This window comes from Chiloscyllium plagiosum, chromosome 1 (genome assembly GCF_004010195.1).
Source record: "Chiloscyllium plagiosum isolate BGI_BamShark_2017 chromosome 1, ASM401019v2, whole genome shotgun sequence".
NCBI lineage: Eukaryota > Metazoa > Chordata > Chondrichthyes > Orectolobiformes > Hemiscylliidae > Chiloscyllium > Chiloscyllium plagiosum.
This window is the reverse complement of record NC_057710.1, coordinates 120,254,348-120,273,098: the sequence shown is the minus strand read 5'-3', so window position 1 is coordinate 120,273,098 and position 18,751 is coordinate 120,254,348. Positions and strand designations below refer to the sequence as shown.

Below are 18,751 nucleotides of genomic sequence, written 5' to 3'. Positions count from 1 at the left end.
GTTTTGTGTGTGGGAAATCATGTCTCACAACTTGATTGATTGAGGGCAGAGCGGTAGATGTGATCTGTATAGACTTCAGTAAGACATTCGCCAAGGTTTCACAAGGGAGACTGGTGAGCAAGTTTAGTTCTCGTGGAATACAGGGAGAACTCGCCATTTCAATACAGAACTGGCTCAAAGGTAGAAGACAGGGTGGTGGTGGAGGGTTGTTTTTCAGACTGGAGGTCTGTGACCTGTGGAATGCCACAAAGATCGGTGCTGGGTCCACTACATTTCATCGTTTAAACAAATAATTTCGATGTGAGCATAAGAGGTATACTTAGTAAGGTTGCAGATGACACCAAAGTTGGAGGTGTAGTGGACAGTGAAGAAAATCACCTTATATTACAACGAGATCTTGACCAGTTGGGCCAATGAGATGAGAAGTGGCAGATGATGTTTAATCTAGATAAATGTGTGATGCTGCATTTTGGGAAAGCAAATCTTAGCATGACTTATACACTGAATGGTAAGGTCCTCAGGACTGTTGCTGACCAAAGAGACCATGGAGTGTAAGTCCATGGCTCCTTGAAAGTGGAGACGCAGATAAATAGGATAGTGAAGAAGGCGTTTGGTATGCTTTCCTTTATTGGTCAGAGTATTGAGTACAGGAGTACAGCAACCTTTTCACGCAGAGGGTGGTCCGTGTATGGAATGAGCTGCCAGAGAATGTGGAGGCTGGTACAATTGCAACATTTAAGAGGCATTTGGATAGGTATATGAATCGGAAGAGTTTGGAGGGATATGGGCTGGGTGCTGGCAGGTGGGCCTAGATTGGGTTGGGATATCTGGTCGGCATGGACGGGTTGGACCGAAGGGTCTGTTTCCATGCTGTACATCTCTATGACTCTATGACGCCAGAATAGGTGGTATCATGAGCAGTGAGGAAGATTATCAGAAATTGCAGCAGGACCTTGATCAGCTCGGGAAGTGGGCCAACAAATGCAAATAGAGTTTAATATAGGTAAGTGTGAGGTCTTGCATTTTGGAAAGTCAGATCAAGATAGGAGTTTCATGGTGAATGATTGGGCCTTAAGGATTGTGGTGGAACAGAGGGATCTTGGAGTTCAGGTTTACGGTTCTCTGAAAGTGGAGTCTCAGGTAGACAGGGCAGTGAAGAAGGCTTTTGGCATACTGGCCATCATCAATCAGGGCATTGAGTATAGAAGTTGGGACATTGTGTTTCAGTTGACCAGGACATTGGTGAGGCCGCACTTGGAGTACTGTGTTCGATTTTGGTTAGCTTGTTATAGGAAGGATGTTATTAAACTGGAAAAATTGCAGAAGAAATTTACAAGGATGTTGTCAGGACTGAAGAGTTTGAGTTTTTGGGAGAGGTTGGACAAAGTGTGATGTTTTTCTTTAGAGCCTAGGAGACTGAGGGGAGATCTTAAAGAAGTGTATAAGATCATGAGAGGCATGGACAGGGTGAATGCACTCAGTCTTTTTTTCCCAGGGTTGGGGAATCGAGGACTAAAGGCCATCAGTTTAAGATTAGAGGGGAAAGAATAAAGAATAAAACCTATGGGGCAACTATTTTACACAAAGGGTGGTCTGCGTATGGAATGAGCTGCCAGAGGGAATGCTTGATGCGGGTACACTAACAGCACGTAAAAAACATTCGGTCAAATACATGGATTGGAAACGATGAGAAAGGTATGGGCCGAGTGCAGGGAAATGGGTTTAGCATGGATGGACATTTTGGTCGGCATGGAGTAGTTTGGGCAAAATGGCCTGTCTCCTTGCTTTAGGACTCTATGACTCCTTTCCTAAAGACATTGACAGTGTACCTAAATTAGAACTGCAGTCGTTCATAAAGGCAGCTCACTACCACCTTTTCCAGGGCAGCTAAGCTTTATCTTGAGTTGATAACAGAACTTTTGAAATTTTTGTCATAATATGTTTGAAAATTCAAATGTTAAAGATTGTGAACAGTAATGGTCTCCTTATTTGAGAAAAGATATAGTGGCATCGGAGCCAGTCCAGAAAAGATTTATGAAGTGATTCTGGATATAGGAGGATTTTCTTAAAAAGAAGGGTTGAATAAGTTGAGCCTGAACTTATTAGAATTTAGAAGGTTGAATTTATTAAAACATACAAAATACTTAGAGGGCATGACAAGGTGGATGTTGAGAGGTTGTTTCCTGTTATAGGGGACTCAAGGACCAAAAAGCATAATCTTACAGTAATTAGTTTCCCAATTAAGACAGAGATGAGAAGGAATTTCTTCCCTCGGGCGGTGGTAAGCCTGGAGTTCTTTACTACTATTGTGGCTGAGATAAACACACCTTGAATCCGTAAGGTAATAAAAGATTATGGGGAAAAGACATAAAGTGTAGTTGAAAGATTATCAGATCAGCCATGATCTCATTGAGTAGTGGAGCAGACTCACTCGGCCATATAGCCAAAATGTGCTTCTCCATTTTATGGTTTTATGGTCTTTTCGTTGCAAACCAATAGGTAAGGTGAGTGGACAAAAATCTGGCAGGTGAGGGATAATGTTAAAAAAATGTGAAGTTGTTTACAAGAGGAATAGAAAAGCAGAGTGTTACTTGAATAGAGGTTGATTAGAATTATGAGGTGCAGAGGGACTTGGGTGTTCTAGTGCATGAATTACACAAAGTCAGTTCATCATCAAGAAAGCTAATGAAATGCTTCCCTTCATGACAAGAGGATTTGGACATAAAAGTAAGGATGTTATGCTTTCGTTATGCATTGAAGACACCATATCTTGAATACAGTATGCAATTTTGGTCTCCTTATTTAAGAAAGAATGCATATGAATTGTGGGTATTTCGGGGAAGGTTTACTAAATTGATACATGGACTGAGTGGGTTGTCTTACGCGGATAGTTTGGACAGCCTGTGGTTGTCTCAATTGGAGTTGAGAAGAGGAACAAAGGATAGTATATCACAGGAACAGGCCCTTCAGCCACACCAAACCGCACCAACACGTTATACCTTTCTAAACTTAAAACCTTTTGCCTCTGTTCTCTGCCTATTTATATATTTGTCAAGACGCCTCTTAAATGTTGCTTTTGTATCTGCCTCCACCACCATCTCTGGCAGTGTTTTCCAGGTCCTTACCACTCTATAAAAAAAACTTACTTCTTGCATCTCCTTTAAACTTGCCTCCTTTTACCTTTAAGCCTGAGTAACTGATATCTCTTGCCTGGCGAAAAGACTCCAACTATCCATTCTATCTTGCCTCCCATAATAAACATTTATCAGGTCACCCCTCACCCTTCAATATTCAAGTGAAAATAAACCAAGTTTCTCCAATGCCTTCTCATAGCTAATACTCCCTAAATCAGATAACATCCCGGTAAACCGATTCTGTACTGTCTCCAAAGCCTTCACATTCTTGTGTGGTGAACAGAACTGTATGCAATATTTCAAATGTGCCTAAGTTCAATACAGCTGCAAACTGACTTAATAAGTTTAAAAAATTGTACCCTGACCAATGAAGACAAGCATGCCACACACCTTAACTATCTTATGCACTTGTGTTCACATTCTCAGTGAGCTGTGGACCTAGGCCCCTCTGTATGTTGATGCTTAATAAGGGTTCTGCCCTTTACTGGATACTTTCCTCCTGTAATCGACCTTCCAAAACACATCACTTGTATTTGTCCAGGTTAAATTCATCTGCCACTTCTCCGCCCAGGTCTCCAGTGTACCTATATCCTATGGAAATAAAGGCGGGGGACAGAGGCGGTGGGGTTTGCCTTATTAGTAAGGAATGAAATTAAATCAATAGTAAGAAACAATGTCGGGTCAGATGGTGGAGAATCGGTGGGGATAGAATTAAGGAACTGCAAAGGTTAAAAAAAACAGTTGGAGTTATGTACAGGCCTCCAAAATGTCATCAGGAACTGGAGCAGGAACGGGATAGAGAGAAGATGTGGAGCAAAGGCAAAGCGATCATGGGGATTTCAATATGCAGGTTGCCTGGGAAAATCAGGTTGGTAATGGATTGCAAGAAAAGGAATTTATGGAAGATACAAGATGGCTTTTTGGAGCAGCTTGTGATGGAGCCCACTGGGGAACAGGCAGTGTTGGATTTAGTGTTGTGCAATGAGGCAGACTTGATAAGGGAACTTAAAGTGAAGGAACCCTTAGGAGGCAGAGATTATAATACAATTGAATTTACTCTGCAATTTGATAGAGAGAAGATAGAATCAGAGGTAATAGTATGACAGCTAAATAAAGACGACTGCAGGGGCATGAGAGAGGAACTGGGTCGAATTGACTTGGAGAGGAGCCTAGCAGGAAAGACAGTGGAACACTAATGGCAGGAGTTTCTGGGAATACTTCAGGAGACAAAACAGAGATTCATCCTGAGGGAAAAGAAGCATGGTACAGGGAGGATGAGGCAACTGTGGCAGACTAGGGAAGTCAGGGATAGCATAAAGGCAAAAGAGAAAACATATAGGCAGTGGAGAACCAGAGGATTGCGAAGCTTACAAAGACCAACAGAGGGCAACAAAAAAAGAAATAAGGAGGAAGAAGATTAAATACGAGGATATGCTAGCCAGTAATATAAAAGAAGTCTGTAAAAGTTTCTTTCGATGCATAAAGAGCAAAAGAGAGGCAAAACTGGACATTGGGTCACTGAAAAATGACGCTGGAGAGATAATAGTGGGGAATAAGGAAATGGCTGAGGAACTGAGTAAATACTTTGCATGAGTCTTCACGGTGGAAGACACGAGTAAAATTCCAAAAATTCAAGAGAATGGGGGGCAGAGCTGAGTATGGTGGCCATCACCAAGGAGACGGTGCTAGAAAAACTGAATGGCCTGAAGGTGGTTAAATCACCTGGACCAGATGCACTACATGCCAGAGTTCTAAGGGAGATAGCTGAAGAGATAGTGGAGGCATTAGTGATGATCTTTCAGGAATCGCTAGAATCAGGGGGGGATCCCAGAGGACTGGAAAATCATTAATGTGACACCCTTGTTTAAAAAGGGAGTAAGGCAAAAGACGTAAAATTACAGACTGATTAGCCTAACCGCAATCGTGGGTAAGATCCAGGAATCCATTGTGAAGGATGAGATTTCTGAATAATTGGAAGTGTATGGTAAAATAGGGCAAAGTCAGCATGGTTTCATCAAGGGGAGGTCATGTCTGACAAATCTGCTAGAATTCTTTTGAGGGAATAACGACCAGGTTAGACCAAGGAGAGCCAATGGATGTTATCTATTTGGCCTTCAAGAAGGCCTTTGACAAGGTGCTGCACAGGAGGCTACTGAGTAAGAAAAGGGCCCATGGTGTCAGAGGCAAGGTGCTAGCAAGGATAGAAGCTTGGCTGTTTGGCAGAAAGCAGAGTGTGGGGATAAAAGGATTCTTCTTTGGATGGCAGCCATTGATGAGTGGTGTTCCGCAAAGCTCAATTTGGACCACAGCTTTTCACTTTACACATTAATGATCTTGATGAAGGAACTGAGGGCATTCTGGCTTAGTTTGCAGATGATACAAAGGTAAATGGAGGGGCAGGTAGCGTTGAGGAGGCTGCTGAAGGATTTCCACCACTACGGTCATTTATGACCAAGCCAGATCTGTATCCATCTTACCAGCTCACCGTGGATCCCATGTGACTGATCTTTCCGTATCAGCCTTGTCAAAAGCCTTGCTAAAGACCATGTAGTCAACATCCAACCCCACCCTCATCAAACATCTTCCTCACTTCGAGTCATAGAGATTACAGCACGGAAACAGACCCTTCGGTCCAACCCGTCCATTGCGACCAGATATCCCAACCCAATCTAGTCCCACCTGCCAGCACCCGGCCCATATCCCTCTAAACCCTTCCTATTCATATACCCATCCAGATGCCTTTTAAATGCTGTAATTGTACCAACCTCCACCACTTCCTCTGACAGCCCATTCCAAATACGCACCACCCTCTGTGAAAAAGTTGCCCCTTAGGTCTCTCTCATATCTTTCCTCTCTCATCCTAAATCTATGCCTTCTAGTTTTCCCCCACCCCAGGGAAAAGACCTTGTTTATTTACCCTATCCATGCCGCATGATTTTATAAACCTCTATAAGGTCACCTCTCAGCCTTCAACGCTCCAGGGAAAATTGCCCCAGCCTGTTCAGCCTCTCCCTGACAACATTCTTGTAAGTCTTTTCTGAACCCTTTCAAGTTTCACAACTTAGGAAGGAGATCAGAGTTGCACCCAATATTCCAAAAGTGGCCTAACCAATGTCCTGTACAGCCACAACATGACCTCCCAACTACTATACTCAATACCCTGACCAATAAAGGAAAGCATACCAAACACCACCTTCACTATTCTATCTGCCTGTGACTTTACTTTCAAGGAGCTATGAACCTGCACTCCAAGGTCTCTTTGTTCAGCAACACTCCCTTGGACCTTAGTGTGTGAGTCCTGCTAAGATTTGCTTTCCCAAAATGCAGCACTTCGCATTTATCAAAATTAAACTCCATCTGCCACTCCTCAGCCCATTGGCCCATCTGATCAAGAACCCGTTGTAATCTGAGGTAACCTTCTTCGCTGTCCACTGCTCCAGCAATTTTGGTGTTATCTGCAAACTTACAAATGATACCTCTTCTGCTCACATCCAAATAATTTATATAAATGACAAAGAGTAGTGAACTCACACCGATCCTTTTGGCACTCCACAGGTCTCCAGTCTGAAAATAACCCTCTGCCGCCAACCTCTGTCTTCTACCTTTGAGCCAGTTCTGTATCCAAATGGCGAGTTCTCCCTGTATTCCATGAGATCTAGCCTTGCTCACCAGTCTCCCATGGGGAACCTTGTCGAACGCCTTACTGAAGTCTATATACATCACGTCTACCACTCTGCCCTAATCAATCCTCTTTGTTACTTCTTCAAAATACTCTTATCAAGTTTGTGAGACATGATTTCCCACACATTAAGTCATATTGACCTCCTCAAAAAAGCTCAGTCCAGTTTGTGTTATGTGATTTCCCTTACACAAAGCCATGCTACTTATCACGAATAAATCTGTATTTTTCCAAATGTGAGTAAATCCGGTTACTAGGAATCTTCTCCAATAATTTCCAGACCACAGTTGTAAGGCTTGCTGACGTATGATTTCCCGGATTATTCCTGTGCCCTCCTTAAACAAAGGAACAACATTAGCTATTCTCCAGTCCTCTGGGACATCTCCCCTGAATAAAAAGGATATAAAGATTTCATACAAGACACCACCAGTTTCCTCCTGTGTTTTCTGTGATAGATCCTACCACGACCTGAGGGCTTATCTACCTCAACACTTTTCAAAACATGCAAAACCTCCATCTTTCTTATATCAATATGCTCTCGAGCATAACCCTGTCTAAACTCACCATCCACCATGTCCTTCTTCTTTGTAAATATTGATGAACGTACTCATTAAGGACCTTCCCCACTTCCTCCAGTTCCACACACACATTTCCTCTTTGTCCTTGAGTGAATTTACCCTTTCTCTAGCTATTCTCTTGCTCCTAGTGTATAAATAAAATGTCTTGGGACTTTCCTTAATCCTGTTTGCCGAGGACAATTCATGGCCCTTTTAGCCCTCCTAACTCGGTGTTAAAGTTCTTTCCTGTTTTCTTTGTATTCTTCATAGGTGGTGTGTGATAGAAGCATATAAGATTCTGATTAGTCCTGTCAAGGAGGGCAAGATGTTTCCTCTTGTGGGTCAGTCCAGAACCAGGAGGCACCATTTTAAAATTGGACTTTCTAGGTCAGAAATGACTATTTTCTGTCTGAGCTTTGTGTGACTTTGAGACTCTTTGCCTCAGAAGGTGGTAGAGGTGAGGTTGTTCAATGTTTTTAAGACACATGTAGATAAGCTCTAATCTGGCAAGGGACTCAAAAAACTGGGGGTAGATGAGAATGTGCAATTCCAAGACAAACATCAGCCATGATATTATTGAATGGCAGCGCAAGGAGCCAAATGGTCTACTTCAGCCTCTATTTTGTATGTTTATTGTGTAACTCTAGCAATTCTAAACACATTTGGATTATATTCTTGCCATGCCAGACTGTTCAATTCTGAGCATTGATTTATGTTAAGTCTCAGAATGTAAAGGTGGGCACCTGTACTGACAAAGAACTGATTAACCTTGAAGAGACCATCAGCTAGCTCCTTTCAGGTCAGCTTAATGGTCATTTATTAAAAGAAATTAAGTTGGTCAGGAGAAAGTTGTCTCACAATTATTAGGCATGTGATCCAATTTCCAATGAAATGCAACCACATATGGATTAGCCACACTGACCCGTATTATTAGGTTATAGGGAATGTTTCCCAAATATCATTAAACCAGTATAAAATTGTATTTAATTGTTTTAAATTCAAAAGCTAATCAGGGCACAGTTTATAAATGTAGTCAGTTCTTAAAGCAAACCAAACACACAGCGTGAGGATATGTGCTCTTCTTGATGTGGCTTGACCTCTCAAGTTACTACGGTATTGAAATGAGTTTGCAGGGAGTAAACATCAGAACAGAAACACTAATATTAGGACACACCTTTTGACTAAATTGAATGAATTGGAATTGGGAGTGACTGCCACTTTCCCACACTCAAACAGATATTTTTCTTTTGAAGATTTGTTTTTGATTAGCTTTATTGCTGAATTCATGGAATTGCCATGATCTCTGAAAAGGTTTTAAGCTTCCTCCCAGAGACCACATTTTATTCAGTTAAGACCCATCATCTGTTTAGTGTGCAGTATAATCATTCTGGTCTACAAAGGAGCCAAACAGGATGTAAATGTTTTAATGATGGTCAAAGTACATTTCAGTTTATTGTTAGATCATTTACTGTGTGGAAAATCTCCAGCATGCACACAGGTGAAGATTGCAAAACAAAAGAAGCTGTGTCAATGGAGTGAATTTTGACAATATGAACAATTACCACAACATTAACAAGAGGAATCAGAGGTGAGCTCCCTAAAATAAAACACAAAGATGATTTGTCCTTTCTGATAATTTGAACGATGACAGGTAAGATGTCATTTAAACTTTTAAATATTTGCAAAGCCTCATAATCTGCTGAAATGTCTAAAATACAAAGATATCCATTAATAAGCATTTAATACAATCTGCGTGTACAGGTATATAAATTACACAGTAGAAGTACTTAGTTACCTGAAAAATAGAACACTGCATAGCATTGGCCATGAAATTTAGAAAGTTTAATTAGTTGTTTATTGTTTAGCTGTGAGTTGCTGCTTCATGTTGTCTGACTCTCCCTGTCCTTTCAATGGCCTTTTCAAGTTTACGGCAAGTAAATTGTTTTATTTCACAGGCAACTGGAAAAGTACCTGCATGGAGTAAATTCCATAGTCAACTCATTGTGATGTAGCTGAATAACAGTTGAAGCTATCGTTTATGAATTGGCCAACAAGAATAATATGGAACCATTAATTTAATTATCTAATTTATTTCTTGATGTGGAGGTGCTGGTGTTAGACTGGACTGAACAAAGTCAAAAACCACACAACACCAGGCTATAGTCCAACAAGTTTATTTGGAAGCACTAGTTTTTGGAGTGCTGCTCCTTCACAGCTACCTGATGAAGGAGCAGCGCTCTGAAAACTACTGCTTCCAAATAAACCTGGTGGACTATAATCTGGTGTTGTGTGATTTATTTCAAACACTGTGGCACATTTAACTATTTTCAAAGCTAATAATTGTGATTCTTAAATCGTGGTTGCATGAAGATTTGTAATATTAATTTGGCACAAGAATGTTTCCTCACTTAACAGACTTGCTTCTCCAATTACCAAATTCCTTTTATTGAAGAATAGCCACTGAGTAAGCACGCCCGAGGACAGTGCCTGTAAAATCACAACAGTCTAAGACACTATCTTCAGGTGGTGGTAGTGGAGAAAATGGTCATTAAATAGCAGCATTTAGAAACACAATTTTGGATCAATCATAGAATCTCTACAATGAGTAAGAAGCCATTCGGCCCATCGAGTCAGCACCAACCCTCTGATGAGCATCACACACCCAACTCTCTCCCCATAAATCTATATTTTCCAAGGTTAATCCACCTAGCCTACACATCCCTGGACTCGACAGGGCAATTTAGCATGGCCAATCCACCTAACCCGTACATCTTTTGAACTGCGGAGTACCCGATAGAAACCCACGAAGACATAAGGAACATGTGCAAACTCCGGTCAGACAGTGACCCAAGGCTGGAATCAAACCAGAGTCTCTGGCGCTGTGAGGCTGCAGTGCTAATTGCTAACTAATTGCTACTCTCTTCACAGGGCGGGAGTGGTGAAGAGACACTCACTCCTGGGTCCATAATCCCAGGCCAGGCTCACCAGTGCCTGGGTAAGTGCAAGTTAATACAGACCTTCCCCAAAGCAGCTAATGTGGGGCTGTCACCAGCTCTCCAGCTGATGGGCAAAATTTTCATCACCTAGAATAAGTTGCTTTCCGATAATCTCACCAGTCACAACATCAGATTACCTCTTAATGCTTTCAGAATGTTTTCTCCCTGCTACTGTTCTCTATAACAGAAGATCATTCCCGATTATTAATAGGTGCATGGAATGTATCTTTAAAAAAATTGTAAGCAGAATTGTAGAAAATTGATTTCCTTGAAGGAAAGGAGACACTTTCAATTTGTGAATTGCCTTTCTAAAGCCTGTAGAGAAGCATAGAACAGGTTAATTGAATCAGCATGAAATGATACATCATTGAGCAGGACTCAACAGAATATTTGCATTGTGGACTCACTCGAAAGCTTCATGAAGTTCGATGATGACTTTTAGTATTCTGCAGTTTTGACAATATAGATCAAGTTACACTTTGGTTTGTTGGCTGCTGCATCACATTATATGAGTGTTCTTAACATTGAATTTAACTATATCACCATTGGAGTGGTGTTCATATGTCAGGAGAAAGTGAGGTCTGCAGATGCTGGAGATCAGAGCTGGAAATGTGTTGCTGGAAAAGCGCAGCAGGTCAGGCAGCATCCAGGGAACAGGAGAAGCGACGTTTCGGGCATAAGCCCTTCTTCAGGCATAAGCCCTTGTTCATATGTAAACTCAGCTGCTTCCTTATCTGTGATACTTGCCATTGATGCAATGCTGTCTCAACAGAAACATTTTGTATATCTCATTTAGTAAGTTCTGCTTGCTCCAAATTAATTACTCCTTCTAGTTTGAAAGCTCAATGCTCAAATTTGAACAATTTATGTTGCATTTCTGAAACCAAGCCATTAATGCAAATTAGAAATTGTAATAGTGCCAGTGTTTGTCCCTGGGAGACTGTATTCAATGTTTCCCTCTCCTCCACTGCCTCTGCTACTCCACAGATTTACATGTGCTGTAATGAATAGCTATTGTTTTCCGTTCTTCAGCCAATATCTTATCTATTCCCAAACTTTATAACTTTTACCAACATTATCATGTCCTCAACTTGGATCATGGGGCCGGTACTGAGTTCTATTTTGTGGACAGTATGAGTACATTTCGTCTGTGCCAGTGACGTATTACAAATAAGAAAAACATGCCATTATCTGGGAAAAGGTATTTTACATGAATATACACTGGAATTGATCACTAAACATGGGATCTAAAAGGCGGCAACTACCACAGCACTAGCTATACACTGTTAGGATTTATAATGTGCTGGTCGAAAACAATGGTTGGATTAGATTAGATTACTTAGTGTGGAAACAGGCCCTTTGGCCCAACAAGTCCACACCGACCCGCTGAAGCACAACCCACCCATTCCCCTACACTTACCCCTTTACCTAACACTACGGGCAATTTAGCATGGCCAATTCACCTGACCTGCACATCTTTGGACTGTGGGAGGAAACCCACGCAGACACGGGGAGAACGTGCAAACTCCACACAGTCAGTCGCCTGAGGCGGGAATTGAACCCGGGTCTCTGGCGCTGTGAGGCAGCAGTGCTAACCACTGTGCCACCGTGCTGCCCACGGTGGGTTGGCACATTTGCCCTCCTCATTGGGCATCACCTAGTAAGCTGTCTGAAGTTGGCCAGGATATGTCTTTTGGACTTGTGCAAGGCACAGTATCTCCCAGCGTGAACTCAGGGGTTCCTCAAAATGGAACTAGAGCAACTGTGTAACTCCTTTAACTGAGCTCACATGACAATTCTGTAGTATCTTGTAGGGTTGTGGAGGATTGACGTGTTCAATTTATTTTTGATGCTGGATGACACTTCCTTGAACTAAGATCAACCCTACTGATTTCAGCAGATGTCAGCAGCCTTCACTGGCAAAATCTTGCAAGGAGCAGAGTGAATGCAATGCACAAAACAAATGGAAACAATGCACCATACATTAGGAATGTCATCAAATTGTTTAAATTGGCAGATCCCATGCAGAATGGAATGAAGTTGGTCATTTGGGAGCAGTCAGTTGGTAGCAGGTTTCTTAAAGGGTGGAAGGACATTCAGTGAAGGAATTTTCCCATTCTTTCTTCAAGTTTGAGTTTCATGCTGCTTGATTTGTTTCGAACAAAGGCAATGCACAATCAAGAGTGGAGAACAGAATGGCTTGAAAAAATCACTACTCAGCAAAATACCATCTTTTTACGTCAGTTGTTTGTGGATTTCATCCATGTATTTCAGTCCTCAAATTTTTTAACATGCGCTGTGCCAGATTTTGAGTGGAGCTTGCATCAATGTAACAAAGACCAGCGTTCATTGGAATTGCTTCTGCCCCAACTGTTGTCCTTAATCAGCAGCTTTCTCAAACAGATTTAACAGTGATCGCTATTATAGCATTCCATCCATTGCGCTGTGTAGCTTGCACTGGGCTTAATTGAGCAGAAAAGGTATCTATTAAAACCAGTTTTATTATATTGTTCCCATTGTCATTAATTAACTTTCTTGTTAATGACTGATGTTTGTGAGTTGACTGCGATAACATGTATCTAAGTTTAAAACATTCATGGAGACATTATCATATAATAATTTCATTTTCAAAACTTTGAGGAATATCTTGGAAAGATTGATTCTTTAAATTTTCTTCACTGGTAAATGGAATCAATTGGATCATTTTGGCATTTTTGAAATAATCTTACTTTCTGATCTTAGTTCTTGGTGAAAAGCACCATTCACAGTATTTGCAAGAGGAACCTAAAGACAAGAAAGACTTGAATATTTTGAACACAACTTTCAAATGTCTCAAAAGATTTCACTTAAAGTGATGACATTACTAAGCAGCCAATGTTATAGAGTCATAAGACATACAGCATGGAAACAGACCCTTCGGTCCAACTCTTCCATGATGAATCTAGTCCCATTTGCCAGCATTTGGCTCATTCCCCTCCAAACCCTCCCTATTCATATACCCTTCCAGCTGCCTTTTAAATGTTGCAGTTGTACCAGCCTCCTCCACTATTTCTGCCAGCTATTTCCATACACGTACCACCCTCCGCCTGAAGAAGTTGCCCCTTAGGTCCCTTTTATATCTTTCCCCTCTCACCCTAAATCTATGCCCTCTAGTTCTGGACTTCCCCACCCCACGGAAAATACCTTGTCTGTTTACCCTATCCATGCCCCCTCATGGTTTTATAAATCTCTAAGGTCACCCTTCAGCCTCTGACATTCCAGGGAAAACAGCCCCAGCCTGTTCAGCCTCTCCCTATAGCTCAAACCCCGTCAACATCCTTGTAAATCTTTTCTGAAACCTTTCAAGTTTCACAACATCTTTCTGATAGGAGGGAAACCAGAATTGCACATTATGTTCCAAGAGTGGCCTAACAACATCCTGTACAGCCGCAAAATGACCTCGCAACTTCTATACTCAATACTCTGATCAATAAAGGAAAGCATACCAAAAGCCTCCTTCACTATCCTGTCGACATGCGACTCCACTTTCAAGGAACTAGGAACCTGCACTCCAAGGTCTCTTTGTTCAACAACACCCCCCCGGGGACCTTCCCATTAAATGTGTATGTCCTGCTCTGATTTGCCTTTCCAAAATCTAACACCTCACATTTATCTAAACTAAACTCCATCTGCCACTCAGCCCGTTGGCCCATCTGATCACGATCCTGTTGCACTCTGAGGTGACCTCCTTTACTGTCCACTTTTCCTCCAATTTTAGTGTCATCGGCAAACTTACTATACCTCCGATGTTCATAATCAAATAATTTATATAATTAGTGGACCCAGCACCGATCTTTGTGGCACTCCAATGGTCACAGGCTTCCAGTCTGAAAAGCAACCCTCCACCACCACCATCACCCTCTATCTTCTACCTTTGAGCCAGTTCTGTATCCAAATGGATAGTTCTACCTGTATTGCATGAGATCTAACCTTGATAATCAGTCTCCCATGGGAAACCTTGTCGAAGTCCATATCAATCACGTCTACTGCTCTGCCCTCATCAATCCTCTTTATTTCTTCAGAAACCTCAATCAAGTCCTTGAGACATGATTTCCCACGCACAAAGCGATGTTTACTCTACCTAATCAGTCCTTGCCTTGACAAATACATGTAAGTCTTGTCCCTCAGGATTCCCTCCAACAACTTGCCCATCACCAATGTCAGGCTCACTGGTCTATAGTTCCCTGGTTTTCCTTACCACCTTTCTAACATTGTGGGAACACATTAGACACCCTCCACAGTAATCCGGCACCTCACTTGTGACTATCGCTGATACAAATATCTCAGCAAAGGGCCTGGAAATCACTTCGCTAGTTTCCCACAGAGTTCTAGGGTACAGCTGATCACGTCCTGGGAATTTATCCACCTTTATGGGTTTAAGACATCCAGCACCACCTCTGTAATAAGTACATTTTTCAAGATGTCACCATCTATTTCCCTACATTCTATATCTTCCATGTCCTTTCCACAGTAAACACTTGTTTAGTATCTTCCCCCATCTCCTACAGTTCCACACATAGGCTGCCTTGCTGATCTTTGAGAAGCCCTATTCTCTCCCTAGTTACTCTTTTGGCCTTAATATATTTGGAGAATCCCTTTGGATTCTCCTTAACCTCATTTGCCAAAGCTATCTCATGTCCCCTTTTTGCACTCCTGATTTCCATCTTAAGTATACTCCTACTGCCTTTGTACTCTCCTAAGGATTCACTCGATCTCTGCTGTCTATCCCTGACATATGCTTCCTTCTTTTTCTTAACCAAAACCTCAATTTCTCAAGTAAAACAGCATTCCCTACAACTTACCAGCCTTGCCTTTCACCCTAACATGAATATACTCTGGACTCTTGCTATCTCATTTTTGAAGGCTTCCCATTTTCCAGCTGTCCCTTTACCTGCATTTGAAAGTTCTTGCCTAATACCATCAAAATGAGCCTTCATCCAATTTAGAATTTTAACTTTTAGATCTAGGTCGAACCTTTTTCTTCACTATTTTAAAACTAGTAGAACTATGGTCGCTGGCCCCAAAGTGCTCCCCCACAGGAACCTCAGTCACCTGCCTTGCCTTATTTCCCAAGAGTAGGTCAAGTTTTGCACCTTCTCTAGTAGGTACATCCACATACTGAATCAGAAAATTGTCTTGTACACGCTTAACAAATTCCTCTCCATCTGGCAGTCCCAGTCTATGTTTGGAAAGTTAAAATCCCCTACCATAACCACCCTATTATTCTTACAGATAGCTGAGATCTCCTTACAAGTTTGTCTCTCAATTTCCCGCTGACTATAGGGTGTCCATAATATAATCCCAGTAAGATGATCATCCCTTTCTTATTTCTCAGTTCCACCTAAATAACTTCACTGGATGTATTCCCAGGAGTATCCTCCCTAAGCACAGCAGTAATGCTATCCATTAGCAAAAATGCGCCTCCCCCTCCTCTCTTGTCCCCCTTTCTGCCGTTCCTATAGCATTTGTATCCTGAAACATTAAGCTGCCAGTCCTGTCCATCCCTGAGCCACATTATGTTGGGAAGGTGTGGATCAAGATGAAAAAAATGCTTACACTTGCTAAGTTAACTGTCGTATGGTTGTTTTGAATGGAAAGATGTTAATTTATCTGTTTATCCACAGGGGAATAAAGCAATAAGGAGATTCTTAAGTAGACATAATCCCTCCTGTTGATAATTTTACAGAAAAGATATGCATACAGGCATAACACAGGAAATCCTGCTTTGTACTGCAACTGTTTTTAGTAAAATGAATGGAAACAATTTCAATCCAAAAGTATTCTGCAGATTAGTTTCAAAACATTGAGTATTTTCTTAGTTATTTAGATTGACCCAGTAATTAGCGTCCAGTTTCTACCTCTGCAGCCTTCAATTAAATTCTGTCTGGTTGTTGAAAGCCTGTATTATTATTTCACTTAGTTCAACTGCCATGATATGGCTTACAAAGAGAGATTATAAAGTAAATAAAAAGAATTTAAGAAAAATATTCATTTGGAAGGAAAGCCTAATGATAGAGTGCAGAAGGTAACAGCGACTAGATATGAATTGAAAACTGTCCAGATGATTTGCCCCATTCCTATGACTTTCTGAGCCCATGACTTTCAGGTGTCAATCCCAAGACTTCCCCCAGTATTCTCCTGCACACTTCTCCTCGGGATAACATGCCTCTCAGCTACACTTACCCCCCGGTGCCTCCAGGCAGTGCTCAAGCCCACCAGAACAATCGATACTCACATGCACCCCTCATCTTTTTGTACTCTCTTAGCCATCATCCCATTTGAAAGATGGTACTTTTCCATTCTCTGCACGCTAACTATTACCTGCAATCATCGCTCCCAACCCCTCCACCCTGATCTTCTCCATTTGTTTTCCATGCAGGAGTGTGTGAGCGGTAGAAACGTTGGATGGGGCAGGCAGTGGGCCATTGTGGCAGATGCCTTTGGCGACAGGCAATGTGTGTTAATCAGGGAAGTCTTATTCCAAGAAGCTGCGCATATTCACAGCAACTAGCCTCAACCTCATGAGGCAATGATGCTGAGGCATTTTTGGAGAGCACATCCTCTGACTGTAGACCTCATTTTGTGGGTCTCCTCTCCTTCCATTGGATCCAGGAGTCCATCCCATTTGTGAAGTGGAATGTGTTTGAGGAGAAGGTAACTGGTACTGCTGCTTGTGTTGCTGGAGATTTTGAAAGTGATAGATATTCTGCCCTTGACCTTCAGCAGAGGACAATGGTGCTGCATAAACCTCTCCCAATACAAGACTGGCAACTGGGGCAGTGCACCAGACAGGTGTTGGTAATGCTGGGCAGGTGAACACCTTTGCAATTACCTCTCAAGTAGCATCAGCAATCCCTGACAGAAGGATTGCTATAAACAGCAACCTTTTACCTGGTCTGTAGCTCTTCAGTTTAACTGAGTGTAACCTTCCCAGCTCATTACTTTCACAGTGAATGTTCTTGTTGCAGAACAGGTCACCCACTCTGACCTGCTGGGTTGCAGACACAGCCTGTGACAATTCACCTGATGGAATCCATGTGCAGAATCAATGTTGACTATTGTCTTGCATTGGCCAGAGGAATTCTCCACTGTACTCATAGCCCACCACCAGGCAAATGGGGTGGTGGTAGAGGTAAGATGGTAAGATCACATTGGGATCATGACCAAATTTCTGCTATTTCCTACCCTGCATGCCCCCAAACCTTTTGCACAAGTTAGAATTGCTCAATTTGTTTTTGTGACAGAAGGAGCCAGCAGTAATGAAGTCGTCTACCAGTCATATTCTGTGAAATGAAATTATGAATAAAATTATAGTTGAAAGCAAGCTCTATTTTACTTACCAAGGGTTAAGAATGTTCTCCTTTGCATCAGAAAGAACAATTCAGTAATTGTGTCGCATATAACATTTAGTGATTTTAATTGAGTGCAGAAATTTCAAAAGATAGTTTGATGCTTGCATCATGTTGTCAGTCTCTTGGTGAACTGGCAAAGAGGAACTACTAATCCACATTCCAGAGAGACGATGTTAGTGGACAGCTTGACGTAGCTGGATTTCAGCCAGTGTACCAGTATACTGGCCTTTCAGCAAGTAATCTTTGCCACCTATTACAATTGTTCCAAGAACACAAAATTGATTGAAAGTGGAACTGTTTCTCATTTGAGGTATGTAAAATGAAGCAGTAACTTCTCTCGCGTCGTTTCTTGAATAACTTACAGAAATAGTTTTAATAGCGTTTGCTAGCAAGACATACTCATTTGTGAAATTAGTTTTAAAACATTTACTTTCAAAATGTTATGTATTTGAACACCAAAAGTAGAGTTTGAACTGCATTCTTCTAGCTCAGATGTGAAAGTGCTGCCAATGAACCAAGGCTAACACTGCAGAGTGATTGTTTATGGAATACACTTATTGTCACAGTGGAGGCAAAGTCCTTTTAAAAGGAAATGATTGCAATGGGAAGAACCAAAGCACCTTTCAACATGTTGAAATTTACAGACCAATGAATTAATATGATTATTATATTATTCTTGGAGAGAACAACAACTGGGGCAGATAAATGGGAAGCATTGGATGTAATACATTTGGATTTTCAGAAGGCATTTTGATAAAGTACCACATATTTGACTATTTATTAAGGCTGTTTTATGAGTCCATGGTATTGAAGGTATATGTTAGTTTGAATAAAGGATTGGCCAGCTCATAAAAGTCAGACACCTGTGTCATTACAGAATTGCAATCTGTAACTAGTTGTGAGTAGTGCTGGGGCTGTGTTTATTTTGAATATCTAAGAATGATTAAAATGAGGAAAGTTAATGTACTATAGTTAAGTTTGTGGATAACACAAA

At 41.5% G+C, this 18,751-nt stretch overlaps 1 protein-coding gene across 4 annotated transcripts in view; it reads left to right on the top strand.

Moving 5' to 3' along the window:
* Positions 1 to 18,751, top strand: part of shroom3 (shroom family member 3) — a 442,567-nt gene that overhangs the window by 248,596 nt on the left and 175,220 nt on the right. The window contains exon 1 of one of the 4 annotated variants that reach the window (XM_043695325.1): positions 8,889 to 8,958. The exons of the other annotated variants lie outside the window; for them this stretch is intronic. Within the exon in view, the coding sequence (XP_043551260.1) occupies positions 8,921 to 8,958 (38 nt within the window). The 5' untranslated portion in view covers positions 8,889 to 8,920. Of the gene's footprint in view, positions 1 to 8,888; positions 8,959 to 18,751 lie in introns of those variants that run through there. 4 annotated transcript variants of the gene reach the window in all.